The sequence below is a fragment of the Rhinoraja longicauda genome, chromosome 16 (assembly GCF_053455715.1).
Source record: "Rhinoraja longicauda isolate Sanriku21f chromosome 16, sRhiLon1.1, whole genome shotgun sequence".
NCBI classification, from domain to species: Eukaryota; Metazoa; Chordata; class Chondrichthyes; order Rajiformes; family Arhynchobatidae; genus Rhinoraja; species Rhinoraja longicauda.
This window is the reverse complement of record NC_135968.1, coordinates 31,222,974-31,238,861: the sequence shown is the minus strand read 5'-3', so window position 1 is coordinate 31,238,861 and position 15,888 is coordinate 31,222,974. Positions and strand designations below refer to the sequence as shown.

The following is a 15,888-nucleotide window of genomic DNA, read 5'->3' as shown; positions in this document are numbered from 1 at the left end:
AACTGGATAATGTTGTGTGAGCCAGCTGGAAGACATGATTATCTGAACGTGTATTATTCCATGTTGAGTTTTAACTGTTTCATTGCTAAAAGATCAGATGCTGTTTCTCAAGCTTACTTGGAAATAGAGCCAAAGCGGAGAGGTGAAAGTAGAAGCTGGAGATCAGGGTGGGAACATGAGAGACTGCAGATGCTAAAATCTTGAGCAAGAAACAAATTGCTGTTAGAGCTTTCTATTCCCACTCCATCATAAAGCATATCCATAGTTGCATGAGAAGATGATGTGAAAAAGGATTGCTGATGAAGATGGAAGACTGAGCTAGGCAGTCTCTGAGGACATGGTCACCTGAAAGGGAGAAGAGGTTGTGTCTGGGTGTGGCATCATGTTAAAGGAAACAATGGCAGCAAGGTAATGGGGATTCCTGTCCTTACTCTGGGATGGAGGTGGGGGAGTGGGAACATAAATGGGGGAATCGAAGTATAACTGGTGGTGAGCCCTGTCAACTGTAGTGGAAGGGAAACCACAGTTAACGAAAAAGGAAGCTCGTATGTGGGAAATATTGTCATCGGAACAGATATCACTGAGTAGGAGAATGGAATTGAGCATATGGAACAAGGCTGGGTAGAGCAACAGTAGAAATAGCTCATCAAAAACGTGCATTCTTTATCTTGTCTGTGTAAAAGATTGCATTCTCCACAATGGCTTTATTAGCTACCTCAACAACAAGAGCTGAGTGGAAGTTAGTCATGTCAATCCCAAGGGAGTCTTAGACATTGGTGTCTGTATCTCACAATTCTAGAAATACATTTTTTCTTTCTCTGATCCTCCTTCAGCTGTCATATCCAAACATATTTTCTATTCTTTCGTCATTACTGTAATTCCTCAAATTGGAACCATTCTAATACATTTTCTTTGTAACCTTTGTGGGACCTTCATGTCTTTGCCAGAGTTGGACAAACTCCTATACAGTTGCTCTCCAACAAGAGTTCTATAAAGATTTGATACACTCTCGTCTTTTATACTCTTTGACACAATTTGGAAAGCCGAGGGTAGGTCCTATCTCATTTATACATAAATACACCAGGAGTCTGTACAACTACTCCACTTTCAGAACTGTACCTTTATAGCCTTTATTGTTTCTCTTGGATTATTAGTCAATATTTTTCATTTCACACTCTTACTCTTATCTCCAAGAATTAACTCTAACTCTTAACTCTACCTTGTTTGGTATTATACTAGAGCACATTTTTTGCACTGTTTTAAATTACACTATCATCGTGGTGTAGCGCGTCGATAAAGGCAAGGAGCCAGGTATTTCGAGAAGGTATATTTTATTGTATAACAGTTATCAGACGGGTCTAGTCTGCCGGAATGGCTTGGCGCCCAAACCTTGTCCTTATATACCTGGTCCCGGACCGCCTCCCTGGACTGGTCCATTCCCGTGCCGTGGGGTCGGTAGAAGTATGGCCCGACCCTTGGGAGCCGCCACAGTACCCCCCCCCAGAACCGGAGGCACGAAACGCACTGGTGGTCGCACAACCCGACCGGACCGCGTACGGTAATCGATCGACAGAGGGGCCGGCGGAGGCACAGTTGGAGGGACAGGTGGTGGGACCCTTAAAGGGGGGCGACCTCGTGGCCGAGGCTGGGCAACCCGCACCGGTTGGTCGATGTCTAAGTGGGCCGGCTTCAGGCGGTCAATTGACACGGCCTCCGGCCGGCCCCCCATGTCCAAAACAAAGGTTGTCTGTCCGTGCTCCAGCACCCGGTACGGGCCCTCATACGGCCTCTGGAGTGGCGTCTGGTGGGCGTCACGGCGCAGGAACACAAAGGCGCAGTCCCGGAGGGCCGATGGCACGTAAGGGCGGAATGTCCCATGGCGGGACGTCGGCACGGGTGCAAGCTTGCCAACTCGCTCTCGGAGGCGCTGTAGGGTGGATGAGGGCGGTTCCTCTCGCCCCGGCAACGAGGGCACGAACTCCCCGGGCACCGTGAGCGGGGACCCGTAGACGAGCTCCGCTGAGGATGAAGCCAGGTCTTCCTTGGGCGCAGTCCGGATGCCCAGCAAGACCCATGGTAGCTCGTCCATCCAGTCGGGGCCGGCGAGTCGCGCCTTCAGCGCTGCCTTCAGCTGCCGGTGGAACCTCTCCACCAAGCCGTTTGCCTGCGGGTGATAGGCCGTGGTGTGGAGCAGCCGCACGCCCAACAGGTGGGCCATGGCCGACCACAGCTCGGAGGTGAACTGTGGCCCCCGGTCCGATGAGATGACCACCGGCACACCAAAGCGAGCAATCCAGTGCGCGGCCAATGCACGAGCGCATGTGGCTGTAGACGTATCGGCCAGTGGTATGGCCTCCGGCCACCGCGTGAAGCGGTCCACCACCGTGAGGAGGTGGGTGATGCCCCGGGACGGCGGGAGGAGGCCCACAATGTCCACGTGCAGGTGGTCGAAACGGCGGCAGGGTAGACCGATCCCTTGGAGTGGCGCCCGGACGTGGCGTTGAATTTTTGACGTCTGGCACGGAATGCAGGTGCGGGCCCAGTGGCCAACCTGCTTGCGCAGACCATGCCACATGAACCGCGCAGCTACCAATGCGATCGTTGCCCAGATGGATGGGTGAGCCAGCCCGTGGACCACGTCGAACACCCTCCTGCGCCACGCGGCCGGGACGATGGGGCGCGGCTGACCTGCCGACACATCGCATAGTATCGTCGTTGCTCCAGGGCCGAGGGGAACATCCTCAAGGCGGAGGCCAGAGATGGCAGTCCGGTAGGCGGGCATCTCCCCGTCCGTTAGTTGGGCCTCTGCCAGGGCAGAATAATCAATGCCGGGTGCCACTTCTAACACGGCTGGGAGACGTCGGCGATCGTGAACAGCCACGTAAAATGACTGGCGCCGAAAACGATGTGGACCGTGCGGACGCCATAAGTCTGAATAATGCTCCCATTTGCTGCGGTGAGGATGGGCCGCCGCTTCCCAGAACGAATGTCCAGCAGCAAAGGGGGCAGGACGCTCAGCTCCGCCCCGGTTTCCATGAGGAAGCGGTTCCCGGACCGCCGATCGCAGGCGAAGAGGCGGTGAATCTGGCCGGTCACCGCGGGGACTATTGGCAGCCGGCCCCGGCGTTTCCCGGAAATGTGCACGGCTGGCGGCATTGTCGGGCTGCCGCACCCCAGCGCTGGTGGTAATAACACCAGTACCTCCTGCTGGTGCTGGCTGGAGCCTGCTGGTGTGGGACTGCAGGTGCACGACCCGCAATGGCCACCCGGGGCGATCTCGCAGGCCTCCGGGACGTAGCTGTCACTCCTTCCACAGCTCCCCCGCCCGACCGGAGGAAATCGGGCGCTTGTCGAGTGACGTTTAGCACACTGACGTCATCACGGCGCGCCGCCCACAGCGCGTCCGCGCGCCTGCCGAGGGCCCGGGTGTCTTCAAAGGAGGCGTCAGTGAGCTGCAGGCGAATGTCGGCCGGCAGCAGGTGCAGGTAAGTGTACTCGAACATTAGGCACAGTCTGTGCCCGTCGAGTAACGCGACCATCTCCTTCAGGAGGCTAGATGGGCGCCGGTCACCGAGGCCTGGCATGTGGAGGAGCCTTTCGGCCCGCTCCATTCGGGTTAGCCCGTAGGTTTGGAGCAGCAGCTCCTTAAGGGCTTCGTATTTACCGTGGGCCGGGGGGTCCTGGAGGAACTCCGTTACCTCTTCGGCCGTGTCCTGGTCAAGGGCTCCCACCAGGTGGAAAAAACGGGTGTTATCCACTGTGATGCCCTGCAGCTGGAACTGGGCCTCCGCTTGGTAAAACCAAACGCGAGCCCGGGTGGTCCAGAAGGTCGGGAGCTTGATTCCTACCGCGTCGACAGCTGGGGCCTGGTCGGCCTGCGAGCCGGACGGGCGGTCGGATTTTGCTTTTGTGTCCATCCTAATGAATGGACCGTCGAGGTCACCAATGTAGCGCGTCGATAAAGGCAAGGAGCCAGGTATTTCGAGAAGGTATATTTTATTGTATAACAGTTATCAGACGGGTCTAGTCTGCCGGAATGGCTTGGCGCCCAAACCTTGTCCTTATATACCTGGTCCCGGACCGCCTCCCTGGACTGGTCCATTCCCGTGCCGAGGGGTCGGTAGAAGTATGGCCCGACCCTTGGGAGCCGCCACAGTGGCACCATTCTCCAGTTTAGCATTGATTATTTAAGGTATTGTATTTATTGTTTACTCTGAGTTTCTATGTTCACATATCCATTATACTGCTGCAAGTAAGAATTCCATTGTTCTGGACATACTAAAATTCTTGTTTGTTTGTTTGTTTGTTTGTTCCTGAACTACAGCCAAAATGGTAAACGATAGCGCGACAATTTTAGGCCCTCCTTACTCACCGTCGTCCCTTTGGTGCTAATGGAAGAAGTTAAATTGAAATCGGTGTTATATTTTTTAAGTTATTCACATTTTAAAGTTTAAATCTATCTCTGAGGGAGGGAGGGGGAAGGAGGGAGGGGGAAGGAGGGAGGGGGAAGGAGGGAGGGAAGGGGGGAGGGAGGGGGGTAGGGAGGGAGGGGGGTAGGGAGGGACGGAGGGGGAAAGGAGTTATGGTAAGGGGGGTTGAGGGGGATGGAATGGGGGGAGGGGTGGTGGAGGGAGAGGGGAGGGGGGGTGGAGGGGGAGGTGAGGTGAAGGTGGGGAGCAGGGAGGGGGGGGGAGCGGAAAGGAGAAGGGGGAGAGAGGGGAGGAGGGTGCTGCACCAATGCAGGTTTGGGCCCAATGGGTCCACTTGGTCTAGTTGACAATAAAACCCACTTGACTCTTAAACTAGGAATTTTATTGCACCCTGCAGTTGTACCAATTAGCTAATCCAATCTAACAGCACTGACCGAAGATAGACACAAAAAGCTGGAGTAACTCAGCGGGTCAGACAGCATCTCTAGAGAAAAGGAATAGGTGATGTTTTGGGTTGAGATCCTTCTTCAGTCTCAGCCTGAAACGTCACCTATTCCTGTTCTCCAGAGATGCTGTCTCACCCGCTGAGTTATTCCAGCTTTTTGTGTTTCTCTTTGGTTTAAACCAGCATCTGCAGTTCCTTCCTAATTACCTAATAGCTCTGATTTTCCATAGTGAAAATAAAAATGCTGATTGACAGTTATTAATTGCTGTTATAAGTGAAATGATTCTTTTATTTAAAAAAATATCAATACTTGATTCTATGTAGTTGGATACTAGAGTTCAGTTATCTATGCATTTTGTCCCCAAATTTTGCAGATGGCCCAACAAATATACACACTTAGAAACATAGAAACATAGAAAATAGGTGCAGGAGTAGGCCATTCGGCCCTTCGAGCCTGCACCGCCATTCAATATGATCATGGCTGATCATTCAGCTCAGTAGCCTGTACCTGCCTTCTCTCCATACCCCCTGATCCCTTTAGCAAAAAGGGCCACATCTAACTCCCTCTTAAATATAGCCAATGAACTGGCCTCAACTACCTTCTGTGGCAGAGAATTCCACAGACTCACCACTCTCTGTGTGAAGAAATGTTTTCTCATCTCGGTCCTAAAAGACTTCCCCCTTATCCTTAAGCTGTGACCCCTGGTTCTGGACTCCCCCAACATCGGGAACAATCTTCCCGCATCTAGCCTCTCCAATCCCTTAAGAATTTTATATGTTTCTATAAGATCCCCCCTCAGTCTTCTAAATTCCAGCGAGTACAAGCCCAGTCTATCTAGTCTTTCCTCATATGTAAGTCCCGCCATCCCAGGGATCAATCTGGTGAACCTTCTCTGTACTCCCTCTAAGGCAAGAACATCTTTCCTCAGGTTAGGAGACCAAAACTGCACACAGTACTCCAGGTGCGGTCTCCCCAAGGCCCTGCACAACTGCAGCAGAACCTCCCTGCTCCTAAACTCAAATCCTCTTGCTATGAATGCCAACATACCATTCGCTTTCTTCACTGCCTGCTGCACCTGCATGCTTGCTTTCAATGACTGGTGCACCATGACACCCAGGTCACGTTGCATCTCCCCTTCTCCCAATCGGTCACCATTCAGGTAATACTCTGCTTTCCTGTTCTTGCCGCCAAAGTGGATAACCTCACATTTATCCACATTATATTGCATCTGCCATGCATTTGCCCACTCGCCTAATCTATCCAAGTCACTCTGCAGCCTCCTAGCATCCTCCTCGCAGCTAACACTGCCACCCAGCTTCGTGTCATCCGCAAACTTAGAGATGTTGCATTCAATTCCCTCGTCCAAATCATTAATATACACTGTAAATAACTGGGGTCCCAGCACTGAGCCTTGCGGTACCCCACTAGTCACTGCCTGCCATTCCGAAAAGGACCCGTTTATTCCTACTCTTTGTTTCCTGTCCGCCAACCAATTTTCTATCCACCTCAACACTGAACCCTCAATACCGTGTGCTTTAAGTTTGTACACCAATCTCCTATGTGGGACCTTGTCGAAGGCCTTCTGAAAGTCCAGATATAACACATCGACTGGTTCTCCCTTATCCACTCTACTAGTTACATCCTCGAAAAATTCTATAAGATTCGTCAGACATGATTTGCCTTTGGTAAATCCATGCTGACTTTGTCCGATGATTTCACCACTTTCCAAATGTAATGCTATCACATCTTTAATAACTGACTCTAGCATTTTCCCCACTACCGATGTTAGGCTAACTGGTCTATAATTCCCCGTTTTCTCTCTCCCTCCCTTTTTAAAAAGTGGGGTTACATTAGCTACCCTCCAGTCCTCAGGAACTACTCCAGAATCTAAAGAGTTTTGAAAAATTATCACTAATGCATCCACAATTTCTGAGGCTACTTCCTTAAGCACTCTGGGATGCAGCCTATCTGGACCTGGGGATTTATCTGCCTTTAATCCATTTAATTTACCTAACACCACTTCCCGACTAACCTGGATTTCCCTCAGTTCCTCAGTTCCTCCATCTCTTTAGACCCCCGGTCCCCCGCTATTTCCACCACTTCAACCAAGGTGTAGTTTCATCCAGTTATGGATCTGTCTGTTTGCAGATACATATCAGCAGAACCAAATCATTGTAATGTGCCTGAATCCTGGCACAATGAATGTGCAGAAGCAATCTATTATTCTGGGAATTCCGAACAAATTCTTAACTTGTTTGGAATTTTTATTTTTAGCTAGAGCAGAGGAGATCTGATAGGATTGTTCAAAATCATGAATGCCTTTGATGCAGCAAAGAAGGAAAAACTCTTTATTGCAAAAATGTCAGTAACCAAAGTTTGAGGTGATTAACTGAGTTTTTATAATGGACAAATATCTTCAGAGCTCTGGGATAAGAGCTGGTTCTCAGGGTCAAGTGAATAGCAATACAGAAGATGGATCAGGTTGCCTCCCTTCCGTTATTCTATCTTGCATTATTCTATAATTTGGTTCAATTACCAGCTTTCACCTTCATCATAAATATGTACTTTTTAAATGTGTATAGATTACTAGCTTTTGCTTTCATATTAAATGTGTGCATTTGTTGAGAATTCTTAAATGTGCGCAGATACAGTATATAATAGAAATTGTTATGTGTAGTAATCTGAAGAAAGATTCAAAGAAAATTTGAATGTATTTCTGTTATAGGTATGTGGGCTCACACTATGACTGTTCAAGACTATCAAGATCTAATTGACCGAGGTTGGAGGAGGCAAGTATCCTTGTTTATTTTTGTGTCTATTTTGTATAAATATATTTATAAATTTATAAATTTATAAATTTATAAATATATTTGTATGTATATATATCTCTCTGAGAGACTTGTTATATGTGGACCTGCAGCCAAAACGGTAAACCATAGCGCCACAATATTTGCGCCACCTTAATCACCACTCTCCTGGCATTGAAAAGTGGGGATGGGGAGGGTAGGGGGAAGGGAGACAGTGGGGGCTAGGGTGGGGGTGGGGGCAAGAGAGAATGGGGGTGGGGGTGAAGGGGGACAGTGGGGGTGGGGAAGATGGGAGAGTGGGAAGGTGGGGGAGGGGGTGGGGGGGGAGGGGGTTGGGGGAGGGTGAGAGGGAGGGGAGGAGAGGGTGGGGGAGGAGAAACTGGGGGAGCAGGGGGAGGGTGGGGGGGAGAGTAGGGCTGGGTAGGTGGGGTGGGGAGGTGGCAAGAGTTGGGGTGGGGAGGAGGGAAGATTGGGGTGCGGGCAGTGAGAGTGGGGTGCAGGCAGTGAGAGTGGGGTGCAGGCAGTGAGAGTGGGGTGCGGGCAGTGAGAGTGGGGTGCAGGCAGGGAGAGTGGGGTGCAGGCAGGGAGAGTGGGGTGCGGGCAGGGAGAGTGAGGTGGGGGGAGGGGAGGAAGATGAGGGGAGGGGAGAATAGAGGTGGGGAGGGGGAAGGGGGGTGGAGGCAGGGTTTGGGGGAATGGGGATGAGGCCTGGGGAGGTGCAAGTGGGGGTGCGTAGGGGGGATGGAGTGGGTCTGAGGGGGGACGGAGTGGGTGAGTGGGGGGGAGGAGGGGGGGATTAGGGGGATTGAGTGGAGGGGGTGAGGGTCCTAAGATGTATTTGTTCTCGAAATACAGCCAAAACGGTACACAATAGCGATAGCACGATGTTCCCGTCATCTCATCGTTCCCCTCCGTCTCCTCCAGCGCCCGCTTCAACCGACGGCGTCGTCGACTCCCCGCTCCTGCCCGGCCTCAGCGCCCCGGACAATCACCAGACTACAATTCCCAGATGGCAGCTTCTTCTCCTCCTCCTCCCGCGTCACCTCCAGCGCCCGCTTCAACTGACGGCTTCGTCGACCACCCCAACAACAATGGCGGCAGCTCTCCTTCTCCTCCTCCTCCCGCTCCGTCATCTTGTGTGCACGTCCCACCATTGCGCTGTCCGCCAGGAGGTGTAGTCCACACTCCCGCCCGGCCCCAGCGCCCCGGCACACACCCACACACACACCTACAGGGTAATAGCAGCTTCTTCCCCTCCTCCCGCGTCTCCTCCAGCGCCCGCTTCAACCGACTGAGTCGTCAACGACTCCAACAACAATGGCGGCCGCTCTCCTCCTCCTCCTGCTCTGCCATCTTGTGCGGGCCTCCCGCCACCGCGCTGCCCGCCAGCAGGTTTAGTTCACGCTCCCGCCTGGCCCCAGCGCCGGGAGGGGAAGGTGGGGGAGGGGTGGGTGCTAGACCAATGCAGGAGAGCTTTGGGCCCAACAGGTCCATCCTGTTCTAGTGCAAGATAAAACATATTGTATGTCAATATCCTTTAAGCTTGTTTGTGAAGAAAATAACTAGTCATAGAGCATGGAAATAGTCCCTTCACTCAAAGTGCCCATGCTAACCAAGATGCCCCATCTATGCCCCATCTACCTGCCTGCATTTGGCCCTTTAAATCTTTCCTATAGTTTGAATCTGCACATTCTTAGGACATCCCAATCTACTGACTCTTAAAATGTGATGGGAAATATGCCAGCCTGGATGCACAATATAAAGTCCCATAAATGGGAAAAGGAATACCTCTTTTTACCTCTTTGTTGATGTTGGTTAAGAGCTATATTATATGCAGGGTTCTCTACGTTTACTTGATAAAGTTACGCTGGAAACCACCCAAATAAGGACACATTGCTGAAATGGAAGGTCATTGTAGAACTATGATCAAAACTGAAAAGAATGCGATTAAGCTAATAGGTATGATTAGGCAAAGTCAAATTTGGATTACAGAAACTTTAGGAAGAAATAAATTGTTTTGAACCTTTCATATTTTATGAAGAAGCTAATTAAAATTAAACAGCTTGTTGTGAAAAAGCTTGGAATTAAAGTGGACCATAAAAAAGTTCCAAGATCTGTCATTAAAAGTAGATCAAGGGCAAGTGTTGAATATTAGAGGGATTGTGGTTTAGATTAATATTGATGTGTGCTGAAACAGAAATGAGATGCCAGATGAACCCGCCCAGATAAAAAAAGCTTCAAAATAAAAATCAACTGGATTGCGTAACAATTTGATGCAATTTGCTTATGGGAGTTTTTCTTCGATGAAATCCATTTAAAGAAAGAGTATATTAACTGTCTGAAGAAGGCTCTCGACCCAAAACATCAGCCATTCCTTCTCTCTAGAGATTCTGCCTGTCCCGCTGAATTACTCCAGCATTTTGTGTCTATCTTCAGTTAAAACCAGCATCTGTAGTTCCATCCTACACAGTATATTAACTGATCTTGGGTATCTTCATGGTGATGAAAACTGAACTATTACAACTAATCATTTTCCTAGTGAATGGAATGCCAAATATTTAATTAATTCAAAACATTATAAATGTTTGAATTTAGTTTACACGGATGTGCTGATCTCTAATCCTTTTCAGGAGTGGCATGTACGTTTATAAGCCTGCAATGAATCGAACCTGTTGCCCGCAGTATACAATAAGGTAAGAATTATGGTTGGCTTCCAGTAACCACTTTTTTTGGTGACATTTTTAGTTTTTAGAAAAAATATCTGCATCAACAGGGCAAGCGCTATCCAGTGGCAGTTTGGATGCAGCTGTGATCACCTTGCAATAGAAGTTGAATTCGGCATATGATGGTGTGTTTGGCTTTATAATGTATCCGCCTTGCTGTATTGAATTGAATTAATTGAATTTATCAGCCATGTATACATAGAAGGAATTTGCTTTGGTGCTTTGCTTGCAAGTAACAACAAGACATACAGTAAACAATTTTTTTTTTAAATTTATAATTTGCACATGTGAAGAATGAAATAAAATACCAGAGCAAATGGAGGCTACAGACTATTACATGGAAAGTTGTGACCTCCTTTAAACAGATTATAAGAGAATAGAACGGTCCAATATTGGTTTGCAGTGTATGTGTGTAAATGCGTGAAGCTTACCAAACAAGGTTAATGAGCTGCAACCTGCGATTATGATGTTGTGGCAATAAGAGACAGAGTTTAAAAACAAGAGTAGTGGCACTTAGCATTTCTGGACATATTGTAATTGGGCAAGGTGGGAATGGTAGAAAGATTGGGGCTGGAAAGAATTGTGTGATCGCATTGCTTAAAGAGTACATTGCAATGCTGGAGAGAAAATGCCCTGGAACAATTGAACGTGAAATGTACCTACAAGTGAAAATACCTACAGATGCTGGAAATCTGAAAGATTTCTGGTTAAGAAATGAAAAAGATGCAATTACTGTATTCTGTATTTCTGCCAACATGCCAGAAGGAGGTTTAATGGTTAAATGGTTAAAGGTACAAAGGGGAAATGGTTAAAAGTACATCAACCATAGAGTGCGAATGGTCGTGGAATGACGTCTATCCAGTTTAGGATACCAATATCATTGGCAGACGTCCCAACCCTTCCGAATTTGGCGGGAAGTTTCCGCTTTCTTAGTTCATTTCCGCCATTCCGATTTTGCCTCACATATTTCCGCAAAACACATGCCTCGCCGCTCGCCCTGCCCCTCGCCTGGCCTGGCCTCGCCGCTCGCCTGGTCTCATCGCTCGCCTGGCCTCGCCGCTTGCCTGGTCTCATCGCTCGCCTGGCCTCGCCGCTCACCTGGTCTGGCCTCGCCGCATAGCATGAGACCCGTTGATGTTGAGAGGGGATAGGGTGGGTGAATGGGGAGGTGTGGGGGAGAGTGGGAGTGGGGGGTCGGGGGAGAGTGCATTGGGGGTGGGATGGGGGAGTGGGGGGGGAGGGGAGGGGTAGAGCGGGAGTGGGGGTAGAGTGGGAGTGGGAGGGTGCGGGGAGTGGGGGTGGGGGGGAGGGTAGGGGTAGGGAGGGGGTGTGGGGGACACATAGACCGTTGTGATTTTCTGTTGAAGACCACTGGAGCAAGTATGTCTTCATTGAAATTAGGCAGTTTTAAATGAAACTCTTTCTTCATAAGTTAGTCATACATTTTATGACCGTTGTTCTTTTATTCAATACCAAGAGAATTGGGATGTGTAAGGAAAAAGCAAAATGGAAAAAACAAAACAAAACAATTTTTTCTTTGTGTTGTAAAAAGTATTTCTGTTCAATAACCTTTCTATAAATAGCAGTATATGCTCATGATAGGCCTGACATTGTACATGTAGTCAAAGAACTACAGACTGAGGGAAATAATAGTGGTTTTTCACACATGAATGTAGCACAAGGCGTATGCGCATTTGGCGTGCATACTTTTTTTCTAGCTGAAAAGTTGCATCACGCACCATATTATGAATTTTGATGTAAAATTCTGAATTTTGGACATCAAAATTATGAATTTGTAAAATCAAATGTTAGGAGGTCTGCATTGAGGGCAAAGAAGGAGAGGGGCTTTAGAAATGTGTTTTGTAGAACTTTATTGGTTAATATATGTCATATAAACCCTTGGCGTTGCTGGATTTGGCTCTGAGGTAAACGTGAAAGAAACAATGACCATCTGTATACTAAAACTCTTATTTTTTGTTCGTTCCTGAACTACAGCCAAAACGGTACACGATAGCGTGACATTTTCAGGCCCGCCTTACTAGCCGTTGTCCGTTTGGTGCTAATGGAAGAAGTTTCATTGAAATCGGTGTTATATTTTTTAAGTTATTCACATTTAAAAGTTTAAATGTATCTCCTAGGGAGGGAGGGGGGGAGAGGGGGGAGGAAGGACGAGGGAGGATAAGGGAGGATAAGGGGGATGGAGTGGGAGGGGAGGGGGAGGTGGTGGGAGGGGGAAGGGGAGGCAGGGGAGGAGAGGGGGGAGGAGGGGAGGAGAGGGTGCTGCACCAATGCAGGAGAGGTTTGTGCCCAACTATAAATTATAAAATTTTGAATGACAATTGAACACGGGTATGGATGTCTCCAAGGTAAAAATTATTATTTAGTGATGGGTCAGGTTCAATGGGATTATAATGGATCGGCAGTATGATGCTGCGGATGTTCTATCAATCGGTGATAGCCATGTCACCTTCTTTGCTGTCGTTTGCTGGGGTAGCAGGGCGAAGGCCGCGAACACCAACAGAATTGACAAGCTCATCAGGAAGACTGGCTCCGTCCTGGGGGTGGAGATGGATTCATGGGAGATGGTCTTAGAGAGGAGGATGCTCTTCTAACTGCAGAGCATCTTGGGCGTTACAGCTCACCCCCTCCATGACACACTGGTCAACCTGAGGAGCATCTTCAGCAACAGATTGGTTCCACCAAGATGCAGCACAGAACGCCACAGGAGATCCTTTTTCCCTGTGGCTATCAAACTGTATAACTCCTCTCCCATCTATATGGGGTAGACTGACTCCCCTTCCCTAACCCCCCCCCCCCACAATACCCCAATCTGTGCACATTCCCAATCCTGGACTTCACTCGTCACTTTAATTTCATGAATCTTGTTGTGTTTTATGACTGTTGGCAAACCAATTTCCTTCCTGGGATAAATAAACTTCTATCACAGATTGACAGGCAAAAATATAATAGGACAATTGGAGGACTTTAAGGTAGAAATTATGCCGTTATTGCCCATGTTCATTCCCATGAAGAAGAGCAGGGAAATTAAAGTCTGAGCTCTATAAATGATTGAAAATGAAACAAAATGGGGAGAAAAGAGAATATGACACATATCGGGTTGTTAATACTTGTGCAAGCCAGGCTGATTATAGCATGTTCAGAATGGAACTGAAAAAGGAAATAAGAAGAGCATGTATTGTGACTACCTAAGAGTCCAACATTATTCTTCAGGGATTTTAGCAGGAAAAGTGCTATGAAAGGAGAATGATGCTGGTCGAAAGTATGATGTCAGGTAGCGAATGAGTAATTAACATTCGTTATCGCTTATGAAGATGGTGTTGCTGGCGTCCTAGGAAACGAACGTAATCAAGAAGTGTGATGGGCTAAAAATTAATGATGACCTCAAGTTGGAAAGGCAAGTGGATAAATCACATGGTTCAAATGGGATAAACCAAGAGATACCTGAAAATTTTCTGTTTGGAATTAAGAAATTAAAGAGATGCAGTGAGTCTGGGTGTTCGCGATGTGTGAGAGAGAGAGAGAGAGAGACCCAGATCTGCAACCTTGGTTCAAAAAAAAGTTATATTGCCCCATCATTTGCTTTTGTGGTGAGAAAGTTGTGAAAATAATAAACAGGAACATAATTAGTCATACTGAGAGCAGTGTGCTCGTTTTTCTTCAATGTGATCAGAATCTGAGTTACTGGGGCTTTAGTTAGACTCTCTTTTAATTATTAAATATATTCTCCCCCAAATATGTCTGAGCTTTTATTTCAAATATCTTGCAATTGACATCAATAAAGCACTGAGTTTAACATTTGTTGTGGACATTTTTGGGTTAATGTTTTGGGGTGTGAGCATTTATACTTCCAAAGATCTCAGAAACTTTAGTGGTTACTATTATTATATAGGAATTGGGCATTTTAAATCCAAACAAGCACATTTGCTTTTGTCATTTAGTATTCACTATTTCCGATCAAATTATATCTGTCATGTAATGATTTTGATGAGAGATACAAAAGACTGTAATTGCTGGATTCTGGAGTAAAAACAAACTGCCAGTGGAACAGCGGATCATTGGGTGAGGGGGGTGGGGCAAGAGGTCGATGAATTAATCTGATGGGAAAGGAAGGCAATGGGAACAAATAAGGAAAGTGAAGTGGGCAGTTAGAAACAATGAGGGGAGAGGATCAAATGGGAAGTTCAAAGGTATTTTATTGTCATGTGTACCAATTAAGGTACAGTGAAACTCGATTTACCATACAGTCATACTAAAAAAAACAACAAGACACACAACTAGGTATAAACATCCACTATAGTGGATTCCCCACATTCCTCACTGATGGAAGGCAGTAAAGTCTAATCTTCTTTCCTCTTTATTAGGTGTGTGCGTGATGGGCAGATGGAGGGGTTGAGAAGAAACTGGATGAGAGGGGACGGGAAAAAAGGAAGTGGGAGGATCTGGTTGAATAGAGGATCTGAGGGGGGAGCAGGTTAACTAAAATGCGAGAATTCAATGTTCATGCTGACAGATTGTAAACAATCGAGGCAGAATATAAGGTGCAGTTCCTCCTGTTTGTGTTTTGCCTCCCCTTGGCAGAAGAAGAGGCTGACAATAGAATAGAAATAGGACGAGAATTGAAATGGCTAGCAGTTGGAGCTTCAAGTGGCCATGGCGAACAGAGCACAGGTTCTGGGCAAATAGTTGGGTAGTTTGCACTTGGTCTCACCGATATAGAGGATGCCACGCTGAAAGCACCGAAAGCAATATGGTTACCTCCACCAATCATGTCCCAACCTACTCACCTGACTTCATCCCCAAATCCACCCCTCCTCCCCTGGATCCTCCTGTTGTGTGCCATGTCTTGCCCTACACTACTGCCTCTTCATAATGGCTATCTGGCCCTCATTCTTTCAGTCCAGAGGAAGGAACACAACTTGAAATGTTGACTGTCCATTTCCTTCTACGTTTACTGCCTGACCTGCTGAGTTCTCCCAGCAGATTTTTCATGATTTTGATGAGCTTGTATGTGTAAATGCCTTGTATAAGAATACTGGAATGTATCTGTGGAAGTACTTCCAAATTTGTTAGTGATTCAATAGAATAGCATTAAAATGTATGTGTTTTATCTTTCCAGATGTCATCTTTTGGACTTCAAGCTTGCAAAGTCCTCAAAGAAAGTATTTAAAAAAATGACACGGTTTCTCACCAAAGGAGAAGGAGCAAAAGGTATTGGTGAGTGCCCACTATTAATATTGCTAACTATCATGACCCAAATACAACATTGTACTTAAAAGTAGTTCATCTTTCATATTTTTTGGTTGACATTTAGTCTTGTTTCCTACCTCCTAAAGTTTATTACAAAATTACCTTCCATTTCATCCCCTTTTTAAATGGCAGTTAGATAATCTGTTAACTCTGCTGATCTTTATTTTGAAAAAAAACAATCTTCAGAAATAACTTGTCCTTTAAAGGTCCTTGA

At 47.4% G+C, this 15,888-nt stretch overlaps 1 protein-coding gene across 7 annotated transcripts in view; it reads left to right on the top strand.

Annotated features, from left to right (window-relative positions):
• The window catches only part of ate1 (arginyltransferase 1), a 134,475-nt gene that overhangs the window by 4,873 nt on the left and 113,714 nt on the right, over window positions 1-15,888 (top strand). For 6 of the 7 annotated variants that reach the window (XM_078413539.1, XM_078413542.1, XM_078413540.1 and 3 more), the window contains exons 2-4: window positions 7,602-7,665; window positions 10,314-10,376; window positions 15,544-15,641. In XM_078413539.1, the coding sequence (XP_078269665.1) occupies window positions 7,602-7,665; window positions 10,314-10,376; window positions 15,544-15,641 (225 nt within the window). The remainder of the gene's footprint in view (window positions 1-7,601; window positions 7,666-10,313; window positions 10,377-15,543; window positions 15,642-15,888) is intronic. The other variant, XM_078413538.1, reaches the window with a different exon arrangement.